This window comes from Mustela putorius, unplaced genomic scaffold (genome assembly GCF_011764305.1).
Source record: "Mustela putorius furo isolate JIRA1106 unplaced genomic scaffold, ASM1176430v1.1 tig00000460_pilon_pilon_pilon, whole genome shotgun sequence".
Classification (NCBI taxonomy): Eukaryota; Metazoa; Chordata; class Mammalia; order Carnivora; family Mustelidae; genus Mustela; species Mustela putorius.
In genome coordinates this window covers 10,467,284-10,486,054 of record NW_025421389.1, presented here as the reverse complement: position 1 = coordinate 10,486,054, position 18,771 = coordinate 10,467,284, and the positions used below count along the sequence as shown (strand labels likewise).

Sequence of the window (18,771 nt, the reverse complement as noted above, 5' to 3'; positions counted from 1 at the left end):
GAATAGTCAAAATAACACGCTGCTGGTTATGACCACAGTCCAAAAGGCCGTGATCATCCATCACAGCAGCATTTGGATACGTGACTGGCCTTCCAGGTGGCTGACTCGATGGGACAGCTTGCCATTAGACCTTTACGTTCTGAATTTGAAAGAAAAGAAAAAGCCACTCAGTAGACATACTCTGTACTTCATTAAAGATGAAGAATCAAAACCTTATACTAGGTAACAGGAAAGAAACACTCCAGTTGGAGGCTTTCAGCACTAAGAATATAAAATAAAACCAGGCAGTGAAACAAACATAACAGTAAGTTGCAGAAGTGGCAGAAAAGCCTGTGGGTGGTCCCTGAGCCCTTGTAAATCATAGTGACCCATACTTGTGGAGCATTCGAAGTGCCAAAACCCTCCGTATTCCGCCTGTGCTGGTCCTGCACATCCCCTCCCTCCCAGCTACTCTCACTACAGCGAAGCTGGTATTTCTTTAGCTGTCAGCAAACCGACCCAACTGAAATACCGCTCCCAGCCCCACGCTGGAAAGACCGCTCTTCACCTGTGCGGCATTCTCTTCGTGCTCGGCAGATGTGGGCCACACATGTGAGCTCTCATCTTTGGAATCCATCCTTCCCCCTGCTGGACAGCTCCGCATCCGTCCGGGGCACCTAGAGCAGCACCAGGCAGAGGACAGTCATCTGTCTACCACGTGCGGGTTCATGAAGGACAGAAAAACCTCTCTGCAACGTGCCTGAAGAAAAAGAGAAAGTGAACCAAGTTCTTTAATAGATGAATACATTTTAATAAATTATAGTTTCAACCACAAAGGGAAAAAAATAACACATCTGGACAAAAAGATGAAAATGGAGAAATTATTTGTAATGATAATACAATGTATTGCATGCTTGCTATGTTCTAGACACTCATCAGGTAGGTGTAACCCTCACTAAAAATACTAAAGGTCTGGGGCTCCTGGCTGGGTCAGTCCATAGAGCACATGACTATTAATCTCAGGGTCATGAGTTCAAACCTCATGTTGGGGGTAGTTTACTTAAAAAGTAAATGAATGATGGGGCGCCTGGGTGGCTCAGTGGGTTAAAGCCTCTGCCTTCAGCTCAGGTCATGTTCTCAGGGTCCTGGGATCGAGCCCCACATTGGGCTCTCTGCTCAGCTGCAAGCCTGCTTCCCCTGCTCGCTCTCTCTGCTTCTCTGCCTACTTGTGATCTCTGTCTCTCTAATAAATAAATAAAATATTTTTTTAAAAAAGTAAATAAATGAATAAATACTGAAGGTCAACAACATAGACTAAAATAGAAAAAAAAATGCTGCAGGTATATCTCTGAGTTCTGCTGATGAGGAGAACAAGGTTTCTAGACAGTAAATGTAGGTAAGTGATGGGTTCATACCCAAGCCTGACTGTTGCACAGCCCAGCTCAGCTGTCCCCTGCACACTTGCTTAGACACTGACTTCCTACACCACCTACGCGAAATGAACAGCAGAATAATAAAAGTCACAAAAACAGGAAAATGGCAGGCAGAGAAGACTGAATTTTGGGGGCCACAATCTGGTGAATATAAATGTAATTCTGTTTCCCATTTGGTTAATGCAGGATCAATTAATGAACAAATCACAAACCTTAATAAACATCAACCTGCACTAAATCTACATCTTGAAATCTTTTCCAAGATAGGTGGTTTTTTTCAATTTTTTTTTTCATTTTTCCAAAATAGTATTTTAAGGAAATCAATCTTCCCTTCTGATGGTGATAAATCATGGACATGTTAAGACTCATGTGAGATTTTGCTGTTTAATGGAGCAGCCACGCCTGATATACCTCCTCCCGCCATCCCATTAAAGCAGCATGCATAAACGGGAAAGGTAAAACCGCTCAGAACACCACTACACCAAAGGTAAGGAAGACCATTGGCCCAGATCCAGTCAGAATTTTTCCCATTATTAACGGAAATAAGCCAAAAAGCATATTCTTCTTTTTTTAAAGATTTATTTATTTATTTGACAGAGAACACAAGTAGACAGAAGCAGGCAGATAGAGAGGAAGGGAAGCAGGCCCCCTGCTGAACAGAGAGCCCGATGCGGGACTCGATCCCAGGACCCTGAGATCATGACCTGAGCTGAAGGCAGCGGCTTAACCCACTGAGCCACCCAGGCGCCCCCAAAAAGCATATTCTTAGACTGCACATGCTCCAATGTCTAAACCAGAATAAGACTCAAAGAACAAAGAAAGGAGGGGCGCCTGGGTGGCTCAGTGGGTTAAGCCTCTGCCTTCAGCTCAGGTCATGATCCCAGGGTCCTGGGATGGAGCCCCGCATTGGGTTCTCTGCTCAAAGAGGAGCCTGCTTCCCACACCTCTCTGTCTGCTGCTCTGCCTGCTTGTGCGTTCTCTCTCTCTCTATCAAATAAATAAATAGAATCTTTTAAAAAAAGAGGAAGAAGAAGAAAGAAAGGACTGGAGGGGCTCCTGAGTAGGGTAGGCAGTTAAGTAAACGACTCTTGGTTCTGGCTCAGGTCATGATCTCAGGGCTATGGGATGGAGCCCTGCATTGGGCTCAGGGCTCACTGTGGAGTCTGCTGGGGATTCTCTCTCCCTGCCCTCTCTGTCCCTCCTCTCACTCTAAAATAAATAAAATCTTTCATAAAAAAAGAAAGAAAGAAAAGACTATAATAAAAGAAAAGACTACAATATCCAATGTCTGGCCCTTACTCTGGAAAACAGGAACTGCCACATCACGCTGCCTGGGAGACTCTCCTGAGCCGCTGAGGAGCCTGCCCCCACTTCACCTCAGCATTGTCATCCTTACCCCCCCCCAAATCACCCCTGCATACATACACCTGACTCTTCTCCTCTCCGTCAGAGGATGCTGGAAACAAAGCCCATGTCTACCAACAGGTGAATGCATAAACAAAGAGTTATAGGGGAACTTTCTGGATAAGTGGTAGTGTTTTATACCTTGTATCCAGACTGGGGTTGTGGTTACATGGGGAATACATGTATCAAAAGTCATCAAGCTATTCAATTAAAATATGTGTAAATTAGGGGCACCTGGGGGCTTAGTGTATTGAGCAACAGGCTCTTGATTTCAGCTTGGGTTGTGATCTCAAAGTTCTGTGATGCAGCCCCCTGTCAGGAACCCGTGCTCAGTGGAGAGTGCCTGACTGCTTGAGAGTCTCACTCCCATTCTCTCTGTCCCTCCCCTCACTTGCATGTCACATGCATGCGTCCTCTCTAAAATAAATAAAGCTTTCTGGGGTGCCTGGGTGGCTCAGTCCTTGGACGTCTGCCTTCAGCTTGGGTCATGATCCCAGAGTCCTGGGATCGGGCCCTGCATCCAGCTCTCTGCTCAGCAGGAAGCCTACTTCTCCCTCTCCCACTCCCCCACCTGCGTTCCCTCTCTCGCTGTGTCTCTCTCTGCCAAATAATAAATAAAATCTTTTAAAAAATAAAATAAAATAAAATAAAGTTTTTTAAAATTAATTAATTACGTAATTACACCCTAATGAAGTTTGTTATTTTAAAAAAAAGGATACCTTTCTTACATAAGAATACTATTCAAGCACGTATAAAAAGATATTCAGGGCGAGCTGCATACTATGTGAATTATACGTGAACAAAGCTATTATTTTTTTTTTAGAGGAACAAATATATTAAGAAATCTAGGAATAAATGTCACCAAAAACATTAAGATACTCATGAAGATAACTACTAAATTGTACAACAGGACATAAAAGGTTCAATATTATGAAATCACAAGATGTTCCATATAAGAAGTGGTTTGTTTGTTTTTTTAATTTTGAAATAGTTTGAGAGAATAGCTACAAAATGGTAGAAATAATACCTGTATTTCTTCAGATTTACCAAATGTTAGCATTCTACATGTTTACTTTATTTTGTCGTCTCCCTCTTTCTCCCTCTTGCTATTTGAGAGTAAGTTGCAGACACGTGCCCCTTTATTACTAAATTCCTAAGTACCTATTTCCTAAAAACAGTACTTTTTCTCAAATTACTCGGAACAAACCAGAAAGTTACAATGAAACGGTGCTATTATCTAATTTACAGACCTTATTCGTGTTTTGCCAACTATCTAATTAATATCCTTCATAGAGAAAGAAACAACTTTTTTTTTTAAGATTTTATTTATTTATTTGACAGAGAGAGACACAGAGAGAGAGGGAATACAAGCAGGGGGAGTGGCAGAGGGAGAAGCAGGATTCCCCCGATCAAGGAGCCCAGTGCAGGGCTTGATCCCATGACCTGAGCCGAAGGCAGACGCTTAACAGCTGAGCCACCCAGGCACCCCTCAACTTTTTTTTCTGGCCCTGGATCCAGTCTGGCATTTCATGCAGTGCATCCAGTTGTCGTATGCCTCCATCCCCTCTGCTCTGGAACGGTCTCCTAGTCTTTCTTAGTCATCCATGACCTTGACATTTTTAAAATACACAGGCCATTTATTTTTCAGACTGTTCCTCAATTTGAATTTGTCCAATATTTCTTCACGGTTAGATTCAGGATGTGTTTTTTTTAGCAAGAATACCATAAAAAAGATGTTGTATCTTTCCTATATAGGAATTTGAGACTGTTTTTTCAACTTGGTGCATACTCAAGTGCATAAATACTGCATACTCTGCCAGGCACTGGGATGAGACAAGGACCAAGGCAGGCTTATCCCACACACCCATGAAACATACACAGCTCGGAGTGTCATTCTGTATTTGTTTTCATTTCTACGAAGCTGCTTATTATTTCAAATTCAAATTCAAAAGGCATAAAAAGGTATGGACAATCTCCGTACCTGGAATCCCTTAACCACCTTTCAGAAGCCACCTATATTATCAATGTTTTGTCTGCACTTCCAGAGATATGCTACACATATACATGCAAAAATACAGGGCCATGTGGCTGGCTCAATTGGTAGAGCACATGATTCTTGATCCCTGGGTCATGAGTTCAAACCCCAGCCTGGGCGCAGAACTTGCATGCATATATACATACATAATACATACATACATACATAATACATACATACATACATACTCTGTCTCTCCCACCACAAATGGTAGCATACTATTGATTCTATACAAAGTAACATCTCAGGACACCTGGGTGGCTCAGTGGGTTAAGCCACTGCCTTCAGCTCGGGTCATGATCTCAGGGTCCTGGGATCAAGCCCTGCATCAGGCTCCTTGCTCAGTGGGGAGCCTGCTTCTCTCTCTGCCTCTGCCTGCCTCTCTGCCTGCTTGTGCTCTCTCGCTCTCTCTGTCAAATAAATAATAAATAAATAAATAAAATCTTTAAAAAAAAAAGTAACATCTCTGCTGAGCCATGTTTATTCTACAAAACACCATACCTTCTACATTGTTACCTATCCATTATTTCATTTCCTCCCACTGCATCGTTTCACTGTGTATACATACACACTAATTTATTTAATCTCCTGTGGATAAACATTTAGGTTATTTCTAGTCTTTTCCTATTACAAGCAACACTGTGATGAATAACTTGGAGGGCGTTTTACATTTGTTAGTATCTTGAATTCTTTTGAAGTCTCTAAGGGAAGATGTTGAATCACTTACAGCCACCGTCTGACTGGTAGGTCATTATTAGTTCTCAAACTCCAACAGTGGCACCCACCTCCCTGTGCCTAGTGCATGAGGGCATAGGGGACACACAGGGAGAAGCGCTCGGACCTGTGAAAACACATCAGTCAGTCCAAAGCACAGTGGTTAAGAGCTTGGGCTCTGGAGGTGCCTGGGCAGCTCAGTCTTTGTTAAATGTCTGTCTTTGGCTCAGGTCATGATCTCCAGGTCCTGGGATGAAGCCCTGCCTTGGGCTCCCAGCTCAGTGGGGCCTCTGCTTCTCCCTCACCCTCTGTCTCACCCCCCGCTTGTACTCTCTCTGTCCCTCTCTCTCTCAAGTGAATAAATAAAACCTTAAAAAAAAAAAAAAAGAGTTTGGGCTCTGGACCTGGATTTGGATAGCAATTCTGAAACACAACTGGCCTCGCACAAAACACAGATGTTCTCTAAATTCCTGTTACTTCTCTAGAAAATGGGGATCATAAGCTTATTGAGAGACTGACATGAAAAATGCATGTGAGGTGCTTAGTACAATGGCTGTTACGTAACAAACACTCATATATTAGCTTTTTTTTTTTTTTAAGATTTATTTATTTATTTATTTGAGAGAGAGACAGTGAGAGAGCATGAGCGAGGAGAAGGTCAAAGAGAGAAGAAGACTCCCCATGGAGCTGGGAGCCCGATTGTGGGACTCGATCCCGGGACTCCAGGATCATGACCTGAGCCGAAGGCAGTCGTCCAACCAACTGAGCCACCTAGGCGTCCCTATATTAGCTTTTTTAAAAAGGTATTCAATCACATTGCATTTTTGTGTCAAACTGGCTCTCCATCTCAACTGTAAGTTCCTACATGCCAAGGAATGTGTGTGTTCACAAAAGTAACTCTAGATCTGGCACGTGGCAAGTACTCAATAACGTGTAGGGAGTGTTTAAAAAGCTATCACAGAGATGCCCGGGCGGCTCAGTCAATGAAGCGTTTCATGATCCCAGGGTTCTCAGATGAGTCCCGCATCAGGCTCCCTGATCCACGGGGAGTCTGCTCGTCCCTCTGCCCCTCCACCTGCTCACTCTCTCAAACTCTCTCTCTCTCAAATAAATAAATAAAATCTTTAAAAAAAAAAAAAAAGAAAAGAAAAAGCTATCACAGTAGCCAGGGTAAAAGAGGACACCTAATGCCAACTGGATGCTCAGGGCTGGTCTCCGAGAAGAGGACACCTGAAGGAAGGTAGGAGCAAATAAGCAGAAACAGGAAGGAATGGGACATTTGCCCCAGACTGAAATACCTTGTTCCTAATCTTTCCCAAATAAGGACACAGACACTACATCTGGCATAAAATACCAGTAAACCATAGAAAACAAGATTAAAGAGAAGAAAAAAGGAGATAACTACTTAGCAGATGTGGAACAAAACAAAAGAACATTAATCTACACATAGAAAAGTTTGCAAGACACATTTAGCAATCAGGATGTCAAGTACCGCCCAGCCACAGCTCTAAAAATTTTAGAATACCAATAGCAAATAAAGAAACCCAAGATGGTGAAAACTCTTTCATTCAGATAGTGTCTGGAATCCAAAGCAGTGCTACCGATTATCCACTTGGTAGTTCTTGAAGATAGAGTCATAAAACCTATTGAGTTTCTCTCCCTATGAAACTACTTAAACACCAGTGTGACATTCCGCAATTATTTATTATTTGATAAATTGCTCAAGAAAACTCAAGTCTAAGGGCGACCTGCCTGGTTCAGTCAGTAGAGAATGTGACTCTTCATCTTGGGGTTGTGGGTTCGAGCCCCACAATGGATACAGAAGTCACTTAAAAATAAAATCCTTACTGGGGTGCCTGGGTGGCACAGTAGGGTAAGACTCTTGATTTCAGTTCAGGACGTGATCTCAGGATCATGAGATGGAGCCCCACACAGGGATCTGCACTCAGCAGGGAGTCTGGTCGCTCGCTCTCTCTCTCTCTCTCTCTCTCTCTCTCCCCCCACCTCCACAACCAACTATGCCACCCAAGCACTCCTAAATAAGTCACTTTATATCCTCTAGCATCAGTATCCTTGTTGTAAAATAAGAGGGTAGAGTGGTGGGTGCCTGGGTGGCTCAGTCAGTTAAGCGTCCATCTCCTGGTTTCAGCTCAGGTCGTGATCTCATGGTTGTGAGATCAAGCCCCATGTCCAGCTCCTTGCACAGTCTGGTTGGGATTCTCTCCCTTTCTCTCCCCTCTCTGTCCCTCTCTATGCTCTCTCAAATAAATAAATTAAATAATAATTTTTTAAAAGATTTTATTTATTTATTTGACAGACAGAGATCACAAGTAGGCAGAGAAGCAGGCAGAGAGATAGGAGGAAGCAGGCTCGCAGCTGAGCAGAGAACCCAATGCGGGGCTCGATCCCAGGACCCTGGGATCATGACCTGAGCCAAAAGCAGAGGCTTTAACCCACTGAGCCTCCCAGGCGCCCCAGTAATAATTTTTAAAAAGAGCATAAAGTGGTTTCTAAAGTCTAATTCTGCCTTAAGCTTAGAGAGGAAGCAGCAGAGAACAGAAGCAAATCTGCAGATTCTCAGTTAAACACCCCGGCTCCCAGATGGCCTCCACCACTCACTAGAGTATAACTTATTCCTCAATATCATCATAGAAAATGGAGACAGTAATTACCTCCCAGAGTTACTGTAGGCATTACCTGATATATGGAGAAATTCTAGGCGCAAGATCTAGCCCAAAGTAGTATTCAAATATGTTAACTTTTGTATTTTACAGATGAGCTATCAGCTCGTCAGAATTTTCTAAACATTTCATATTGTTTAAAACCTAGCAACTGATCACATATAAATGTCCTGAACACAAGCTTCCTTTAGGGTAAGGCTTATCAGATTGGCTTCCTTTTTTGTTTATTTTTAACTGCACAATTTACAGAGTCCTGCTGATCTTGATTTGCAGGAGATGAGGAAGAAGAGGCCAGAAACTACCCTAGTGCTGTCCAACAGGCTAGTGCTGACATACTCTCAGCTACAGACAGACGCCCTTTGACTCCTCACCATTTTGCCTCTTCTAAGACCTGGAAGAACGGGTGAACCACAAACTGCAGCTTGTCTAGAAAATAGTCACCCATCCTCCCTGCTTTTACCCCTTGTCCAAAATGTTACAGACTTCATTTCTAGGAAAAGAAGGACATGACTGCACTTCTATCTTCTCTTTAAGGGCTTTATTCAACAAATAGTTATTAAGTACTTAGTATATGCCAGGATGTTCTAGGTCCTAAAAAAATCCTTGTATAAAAAAACTTTAAAAAAAAAAAGTATAAAAAAAATCCTTGCTTCCTTGAAGCTTCCATTCTATTTTTTCTGGGGTAATGTTATATAGATGGAAGTATGACCTTTAGAATCAGACAAATCTGGATTCTACTCTCCCAAATCTACCATGTGCTTCATAGCTATGATGTTAGTAAGAAACATCCAGTCTCCTTGTCTGAAAATCCAAATTATCTGCCCAGCATGGATGTCGTTGGAATTAACAATTTGCATTTTGTCAGGCCTATAATGCATTTTTTTTTTCACATTTTAACATTTCTGAACTAGGAATCTATTTTATAACTGTGGTGTCCTGTGGTTGCTGTCCTCAAGGTGTCAGTCAGGACGTGGATGCCACTGCCTGTTGTGTGTGACCTTGCGCACAGCCATTTATTAGTTTTGTCCTTGCTTCACTGAGTCATGCATATTGTCAACACTGGACACCCTGAGTCTAACTGCCATTTTAAACGTCTTCAAGGAGATTACACTATAATTTGGCATTAGAAGTGAAAGGCATGGGAACAGCAGTTGAGCATAAATCTGATTAGGGGAGCAAATATCCATAACTGGGAAAATAACCTTAACAAGCAAAGGACCTGGGTATGGAAGACAGTGATATGGAGGAAGCCGCAGTATGTACTGTCATTAACGAGATACGGGGAAAGACTAGCCTGCCACAGGTCGAGAAAACACCAGGATCAAAACTCCCAGAATAGATAGTAGCTGCTTGGAGGAGATTCCTGGAGACAGCAGCATTGACCTCTTTTAAGAGACACTGAAACACCAACACTCTTTTTTTTTTTTTTTAAGATTCATTTATTTGAGACAGAAAGAGAGCACTAGGGAGGCATAGGGAAGGGTAAAGGGAGAGGGAGGAGCAGGCTTCTCACTGAGCAAGAAGCCCAGTGTGGGGCTTGATCCCAAGACCCTGAGATCATGACCTGGGCCAAAGACGAACTGAAGCCACCCAGGTGCCCCAAGAAACACTGGTGGCACAGAAATAAGTCAATGACTCTGAGTGAAAAGTGATTCTGAAGAGTCAGACTCTGAAAGTGATAAAATTGGGGCAATACCTTAATCGATTTATTTCACTTACATTTTCCCTTTTATGTGTCCATAGGGTGATGTGATAAAAAAAAAATCTATGTCTAAATAAATCCAAAAGAGCTCTTTCAAGAAGTATATAGTAAAAATTCTAAGTGGAAAAAGCACTTGTATCAGAATTTAACTGGCTTGCCTTTTCTTCTGTAACAATACATAACGCAATTATGTATCTTACCACTCTCTCGGATTCAGTAAAACCCGGTAATACTTAGGATCACACAGCGTAATGACGAATATTCAAGAAATGGTAGCCATTTTTTTCAGGCTTTGTGAACATCAGATACATAAAAAGGTGAGCAAAAACCCTGCTCCTGCAGAACTCGCAGTCTGGTTGGGGAGATGGACAGCCCACTTCCCAGGTCACTCCAGGTGACACCTGCATGAGAAGAGTGACAGAGGAAGGAAGAGGAAGGAAGAAGGAAAGATAAATGCAGACTTTTCCAGCCAGTTCACCAATCTGGTTCGCTCTGCACAGAACAATGGAGTGTTCCTGTGCACCCAGGCTCCCCAAATGCCTGCCCTCCTCCTGGTTCCTGCAGTTCCCAACACACTGCCACCCCTGAGCCATATCCCTCATCATCCACCAGCCTGGTTCCCACCACCCCAGGGCCTACAGTGCTGAAGGAAGCCACTCCTCTAAAACCACCCAGGATTAAGGTTGACGAGCTCTCCCTTCATCACCTGCACGCAGAGGTAGAAAACAAGGCCCAGATCTGCCTTCAAAGGTAGATGCGTACCCTAGAAAACAGCTTGAGCTATAAATACAATTTCCCTATAAAATGCTGTTATAGGGGCGTCTGGGTGGCTCATTCGGTTAAACATCTGCCTTCGGCTCAGGTCATGATCCCAGGATCCTGGGATCGAGCCCCATGTCTGGCTCCCCACTCAGTGAGAGAGTCTGCGTCTCCATTTTCCTCTGCCCTTCATCCCCACTCATGCTCTCTCTCTCTCTCTCCCACATGAATAAATAAAATCTTTTAAAAAAAAGATTATAGTGAATCCAATCTAGGACATGGAATAACAAAATTTCAGAACAAGAAGAGAAATTCCAGGCCCGTGGTTCTTTTTTTTTTTTTTTTTTAATTTTTTTTTTTTTTTTAAATTTATTTGACAGAGAGAGATCACAAGTAGGCAGAGGCAGGCAGAGAGAGAGGAGGAAGCAGGCTCCCCGCTGAGCAGAGAGCCCGATGCGGGACTCGATCCCAGAACCCTGGGATCATGACCTGAGCCGAAGGCAGAGGCCTAACCCACTGAGCCACCCAGGCGCCCCAGGCCCGTGGTTCTTAAATATGTGTCGGAGACAGCCCCAGCAATCAATGTTCTTTGTTGTGTACAATTAAATATTAATAGATTCGTTCATACCACACAATAATGATAGCTGATATTTGTAAAGTACTTACTATGTGCTAGGCATGTTCTAAATACTTTCGGATGCACTGATTCATTTCATCCTCACAATAACCTATGAAGTAGGTTCGTTACTCATTACCTGCACCGCACAGGTGAGCAACAGAGAGAGGGGGAGGTTCAGCGAACTTGTCTGGGAAGCCGAGCTCGTCAGTCAGTCACAGAGCTGCGGTCCCCACCTGAGCGACCTGGCTGCGGAGTCTGCGTGTTTGGCCACTATTCTACACGGCTTCTCATCCTACAAATTGCAAACACTTCCCCTGTGTTGTGATTCGGCACCAATAACTCCACTATGTGAACTATACAAAAAAAAATCACATCCAATCTCACTTTATAACTTCCTCAAAAACTATCAAATTGAGCAGACTAGATATTCCCAAGTTTTCCACTTTTTTCCTGGGCACTTGTTCAGTTGCCACCTCCTGGCGCTGGCTAAGATGATTGGCAGCAATAGCAACAAAGGGTTAATGACATTTCAGGTGGTAAAATGTAAGAAAATTCTATACTTTATTTTTATTTAAATAAAAGAACACCTTGGTGCAGCTGTAGAACACTATGGGGGGGGGGGGTGCTGTTGAGAACCAGTCATCTGGAGCAGGTTCTATTTTATATACGACAAAGTCACCAACCAGACAAAGTCACCAACCAGAGAGAGCGAGCGAATCACTTCAAGTCAAGCAGCAAGTAAAGACAGCACAGAAGTCAGGCCTGAGACTTGTCAGCGCTCTCACCCCTCCACCACACTGGGCTGACAGTGGAAAGGATTTACATGCTTTAAAGCAGAATTTCTTACATTGCCTAAAGCTGTTTGTCTTAGCTTTCCTCTTTTTCCTTGAAGTTTATTGTCCTTGACTTCCCAGCTAAACCACCCCAGTAAAGATGAGTACAAGACAGAAAGCAATTTAGGCATGGATTACACTTCAAACGCTAAGAATTTAAATTGGTGGATAATGCTTTGTATATTTCCTCGAAAGTTATGTTGCACACTATATTTTGATTCCCTGGATAATAACAAAGAATATTTACTAATAATTCAATTGAAATAAAATAAATTTAGCTGAAATAGAAACGTAAGGAACCATCTGTTATGAGTCAGTGATTAAACAAAGCTAGAAAATAAAACTTAATGTTCTAAGGAAAATCAGTGACCTCTTTACATAATAACTTCATCAAACTGCTTTTCAATTCTATAATTCAATTTTATATATCTTTTCAGTTCTTAATCTATAATTAAAATTAAATGATATTTTTAAAATCATGGTACTTGAAAAAAGTACAGATTTAAAGAGAATAAAATAAAAGGTAAATAAAGACTCCCGTGAATATATAAGACAATGAAAAAGGACTTTGGCTGCCTCCATTTTGACCTTAAGCTTTCTGTTGGGTTCTTCATTCCAGCAAGTCTCTGGGCTCAGGCAGAAGACTCTGCAGACAAAATTACCCCCCTCAAGCAATGAGGGCTGCCCTGAGTCAGCAAGACCCCACAGGACTGACCCTAAGACAATGACTGACCTGACCGTCACTACCCACCTGCACTTAGCCACCCACCTTTGCCCCACATCTTCCTTATATAAACCTGAACTATTTTCAGCACTTTAGAGACAGTCTTTGAGATGCTAGTCTGCCGTCTTCCCCATGTTGGACTCACTGAAATAAATTCCTTTCTTGTTTCCCCACCACTTGCTTCTCTGCCTGTGGATTTTGTTAGCAGCCAGCAGTGGAACCCATCTGTTTGGGACCCCCAGACCCAGCTGCTCTTATAGCCCTAGGCACCAGCTACAATGAGACTTCCAGATATAGCACTTCTAATGGTTTAGAGCTTGGTGGGACAAGCATTTTTTATGTTTAACTTGACCTTGAACTATGCCCCCTCTGCCCTTGAGATAGAAACTTGACCTTGAACTATGCCCCCTCTGCCCTTGAGTTAGAAAGAGCTACATTCAGGCCAGGGAAGCGGGTCAGGGCTCAGAAGCCGAAGCCATACCTCTGGCTTTCAGTCCTGGCTCCACCCTTCACAAACGGTTAACCTTGTACAAATTACCTAGCCTCTCTGTGGCTCAGTGTCATCCACTGTAACGTGGCAACAGGAATAGGATCTTCTTCATAGAGGTGTAAAGAGGATTAAGTGAGTTAATATTTGCAAAATGCTTAGAACACTTGACTATGGTAAACACTTCAGAAGTTAAATAAGAGAAATAATCATTGGAGTGAATTTTGAGCCATAAATTAAAAATGGTATCGCAAGAAGAAACTAACTAGGGAAAGAGGGAAGGGAATAAGAAAGGCCAGAAAAAAAGACAAGAGGAAAGCAACGAGGATACATAAGAAAATCTAAGTTTCCCAGAAGAGACTGGGTGGAAAGCAGGCAGGAGCACAAAGGAAATAACAGGGTGGAGATGAAGAGAAGTCTCAGAAGAAATTACTAAACAAGGAAGTAGGAAGTAGGCGGGGGAGTGGGGCAGAGAAGACAGAGAAAAGTCCAGGAGGGAAAAAAAAGAATCTGATTGTTCTGAGGTAACAGGATAAGAATTTGTAGTGAAAGCAGAACAGGAGATTATTCCCTGATAAAGATTTCCTAAGGTAAAAGAAACAGCATTTACAGTTTGGGTTGGGGTAAGAGACACCTGATAGGCTCCCACCATTCTCCCACTCCCACAGAGACAAATGAGATCCTGATTACGAGCCCAGAACACTGCTCTAAAAAATGCCATAGATGCCATCAACAGATGAAAAGATAAATGCAATGTGGTCTACACAAAGAATAAAATATTACTTGGCTTTAAAAAGGAAGGAAATTGAAATAAAAATAAAATAAACATTATTTAAAAATAAAATAAAATAGAGGCAGTCGTTAAGCATCTGCCTTCCGCTCAGGTCATGATCCCAGGATCCTGGAATCCATCCCTGCCTTGGGCTCTCTGCTCAGCAGGAAGCCTGCTTCTCCCTCTCCCACTCCCCCTGCTTGTGTTCCCTCACTCACCCTCTCTCTCTCTCTCTCTCTCTCTGTCAAATAAATAAATAATTTTAAAAATAATATTTTTTTTAAATGAAAAGGAAGTCAATTCTGGCAGATGCTCTCAAGTGGAGGGACCTTAAAAACATGAAGCTAAGTGAAATAAACCAGGCACAAAAGGACAGCTATTGTAGTCCTCTGCTTCCAAAGAAACCTAGAGTAGACACCGGAAGTAGAACAGAAGTTCCCGGAGGCCTGGGCGCGTTATTGTTTAATGGGTAAAGTAACTAGAATGATGAAAAAGTTCTGAAAATCAATAATGGTGATGGTTGTACAACACTGTGAATGTACTCACTGCCATTGAATGGTACGCTTAAAATGGTTAAAGGGTAGATTTCATTTTATATATATTTTACCACAAGAACAAATAAAAATTAAAATTAAAATATGGCATAGATGGCCAAGGTGGAAACGCAGTGCTGCCAGGGTGGACCTGGGACTTGGCTGGTGCCCTTTTCCATGCAGACCATGAAGAAAGCCCATCACTCAGGCCCCTACTCCTCCCCTTCAAAATGAACCCCGCCCTCCACGGGGTCTGTCTCTGCCCAGCCGCAGGGAACTTGCACCCGAGCGCAGCAATCATTCCCAACTCAGGTCAAAGGGGCTGACCTCCGACTCACCCCTGTCGGGAGTCCCTGACAGCCAGTCGGCCCAAGGCAGCTACCGCGTACCGCGCCTATCAAAGTCTCTGGCCCACCGCAGGTGAACAATAGCCGCGATTGCCTTTTTCTCTCCCCAAAGACTGACCGACTGACTGGTCTGCGATTTGAGAAAGCAAGAGAGAGACAGCGCGTGCGAGCCCAGGAGCAGGGGGAAGCGGACTCCCCACTGGTCAGGGAGCCCGAGGAGACCTAGGGCTCGAGCCCAGTGATGAGGAAGCAGAAGGCAAGCAGAGGTGAAGGAAAGCACCAGCTGACTCCCACCCCAGCCTTGGACACCTCCCTTCCCTACCGCAGCCCCACAGTGTATACTCCCGCTCTTCCTCACAACCCCAGTGAAACTTCTCTTTCTGCCCATGCATCGTGTTCTGAACTGTAACAAAATCACCTTTCTGCACCAGAGACGTCTTAAGAATTCATTCTTGGCCGTCTGCTCCTGACCTCACCACCCTTCACCAAGACCCTGAGATCATGACCTGAGCCCGAGGCAGACGCTTAACCAACTGAGCCCCCCCAGGTGTCCTAGCAGTGATGCTGTTCCTGCCCATGTCCAGGCAAACCTCAGTCTCATACTTGCCACTTCTTTGGTACAAATAACCTGCCTGACATAAGGGACCTCCAAGACCGTTTTTTTTAGGGAGAGCAGGGTGGCCAGGTCAGAGGGTACAAAGGAAGACCTTAGTCCAGTTCACTTTCCTGTCAAAGGCCCAGTCAGCACAAGCCACTCCGTGGACCTATTTGAACTGCTCCTTTTTGCCCCATCTCCTAATTTCCTAGCTCATAAACTCCCAGGCTCTGGTTCTGGATTTATTTCTTGGATCTCTGACTCCTGACCTGATTCGTCTTGGGTCTTACACCATACTTTTTAATGTAAGGACTGGGAAAGCCCCTATCCCACCAGCCACAGGGGCATCTACAGTTAACCACTGCCCTCTGATTCTGCCACGGGCCCCTTGGGTGTGGCCAAGGAACAGCAGTGTGCACGGGCGGATCATGGGGACAAGCTATGTGGACAGCTAACGCGTGTTGAATGCCTTCCATGTGCCAGTCACTGGTCTAAGCAATTAACACTTAGAAATGCTCATTCATTTAATGTCACAACAACCAAATGAAGTTGGTTTTTTGGGTTTTTTTAAAAGATTTTATTTATTTAATTGACAGGCAGAGATCACAAATAGGCAGAGAGAGAGAGAGAGGAGGAAGCAGGCTCCCGGCTGACCAGAGAGCCCAATGTAGGGCTCAATCCCAGGACGCTGGGATCATGACCCGAGCTGAAGGCAGAGGCTTTAACTCACTGAGCCACCCAGACACCCCCAAATGAAGTTGTTTAAAGCCTATATCTTTGGGGCCCCTGGGGGGCTCAGTCAGATAAGCATCTGTCTCTTGATTTCAGCTCAGGGCATGGTCTCAGAGTTGTGAGATCGAGCCCCATGTTAGATTCTGCTCCAGCGTGGAGCCTGCCTGAGCTCTCGCTCTCTGTCCCTGCCCCCACTCACACGCATGCTCTCTTTCTCTCTCTCTCTCAAAATAAATAAACCATGTATCCTCACAATTCAGAAAACAATAGTACAGAATCACAAAGGAGTGCCCCAAACAGCAGCTAACCACTTCGTGACTGAGATGTAATATGAAATTTGGAAGCTACAAAATTAGGCTATATGAAATGAAAATAAAGGGCTCCTATTATGCTCACTCATTTGCAATGGCAAGTAGAAATTTCACATTTAACTGATCTCTGGACAAAACAGTTTTCGAACTCAGAAGAAAGGACAAAAAAACAGTGGACTCAGCTCTTAAAGATGAATAGGGAATTGGTGGCGGAAGTAGCCATGGACGAATAACAAAATTCTAGAAATTTCAGCACAGATTCCCAATTCTTGCTGAAAAGAGGAAGCCTAAATAATCTGTCACATAAGTTTCTCATTTTGAAAATTCACAACAAATTGGTAACACTGAGAAAAACTGTAAATGAGACGCTTAAATAATACTTAACCTTGCCTAGCAAGGTGATCCAAGTGCCCTGGCAGATGCCATTGATTTGCTCTCCATCTCAACCCTGAGGAGGCTAAGGCAGTGTTGCCCTCCATTTCACAAGGCAGACGTAACCTGCCCAGGTGTGGGTCTGTCCAGCCTGAACTCCCTCCATTGGCCAACCCTGGGCGCCATCCTAGCTGCCCCTCTGCCCCAGGCTAAAGAGCTACTGGAAACCCACGAGTGAGGGTGGAGTCAGAGGATGAAAATATTATTTTTAACTCCACAAGGAAGTAAAATAAACACAGTTTTAATTGGGGAAAATACGCCTATGGAACTAAAGGTTTCTGAGACAGTAAATCGTCGGGGAAACCAGACTTTCATAAAAGCTTTCAACAAATTTAAAAAATAATAACAATAAGCCTTTGACTAGGTTCCAAATTTAAGAAGTGCTTTTCATTAAGCTGTTATGGATTTGGAATATTTCCATATAAACAGAGAGGTCTCAGGGTAATTATAAAAAAAAAAAAAAAACGAGAAATTGATAACAATAGGGTCCTCCAGGTATTTCTATTGATGTCGTTCAAATTTGCTATGTGGTTTGTTTTTTTTTAAGATTTTATTTATTTATTTGACAGACAGAGATCACAAGTAGGCAGAGAGGCAGGCAGAGAGGGGGGAGGGAAGCAGGCTCCCTGCTGAGCAGAGAGCCCAATGCAGGGCTCAATGCCAGGACCTTGAGATCATGACCTGAGCCGAAGGCAGAGGCTTATTACCCACTGAGCCAGCCAGCCTCCCCAACATTTGCTATGTGTTAACAGTGAAGCAAACAATGAAATGTTCAAGATTGCGGAAAAATTCCCCCAGATAAAAAAATTGTTTTATTGATTGGTTGGTGATTGATTGATTTTAAGCAGGATCCATGCCCAACACAGGGCTTGAACTCACAACCCTGAAATTAAGAGTCATATCCCCTACTGACTGAGCTGGCCAGGCACCTCACCAGATAAAACTTTATGCCACTGGGAAAATAAACAGAAAAAAACTTTAGAAACTCAGCAAGTGAGCAGACAATGGCAGAAAATTTTCAGAATAAGCAGCACTTTTAATATGAGAGGACTAACGTGTTACAGACTAAAAACTCCTGCAGAATACATCCTAAAGAAATTTTCCTAGGGCATCTGGGAGGCTCAGTCATTAAGCATCTGCCTTAAGGTCAGGTCACAATCCCAGGGTTGTGGGATCAAGCCCCATATCAGGCTCCTTGCTCAGTGGGGATCCTGCTTCTCCCTCTCCCATTCCCTCTGTTTGTGTTGCCTCTCTCACTGTGCTTCTATCAAATAAATAAAATCTTTAAAAAAAAAAAAATAAGAAGAAGAAGAAGAAGAAGAAGGAGAAAAGAAAAGAAATTTTCCTAATTCATTGTGGCTATCATCAAAGACAATACTGTGTAACCAGAAGAGAACTGAACTAAAGTTTAAAAGAAAAAAAAAAAGATTAGAAAAGAAGACTACAAAAACAAGCAAGGAATGAAGTTGATGCAAGCAGATCTGAAATGGTCCCCTTGGCTTTCTTTTCCCACTTCATTTATACGTCCCTTTGCCCTTCTACTCCCATACAGAAATCCCACCAGGCACCAAGTCCTCCTCCTTCCTCAAAGAAAAGAAAAACCTAGGTTAAGAGTCTTGTTAGGGGTCTCAGCCGGACAATTCTACATTAAAATCCTTGAGAGTTCAAAAGGAACCACC

General features: G+C 43.3%; 1 protein-coding gene across 2 annotated transcripts in view; it reads right to left on the bottom strand.

The window, feature by feature from the left end:
- The window catches only part of PRDM10 (PR/SET domain 10), a 97,164-nt gene that overhangs the window by 62,059 nt on the left and 16,334 nt on the right, over positions 1-18,771 (bottom strand). For both annotated transcript variants that reach the window (XM_013062164.2, XM_004763916.3), the window contains one exon: positions 548-739. In XM_013062164.2, the coding sequence (XP_012917618.1) occupies positions 548-643 (96 nt within the window). In that variant the 5' untranslated portion in view covers positions 644-739. The remainder of the gene's footprint in view (positions 1-547; positions 740-18,771) is intronic.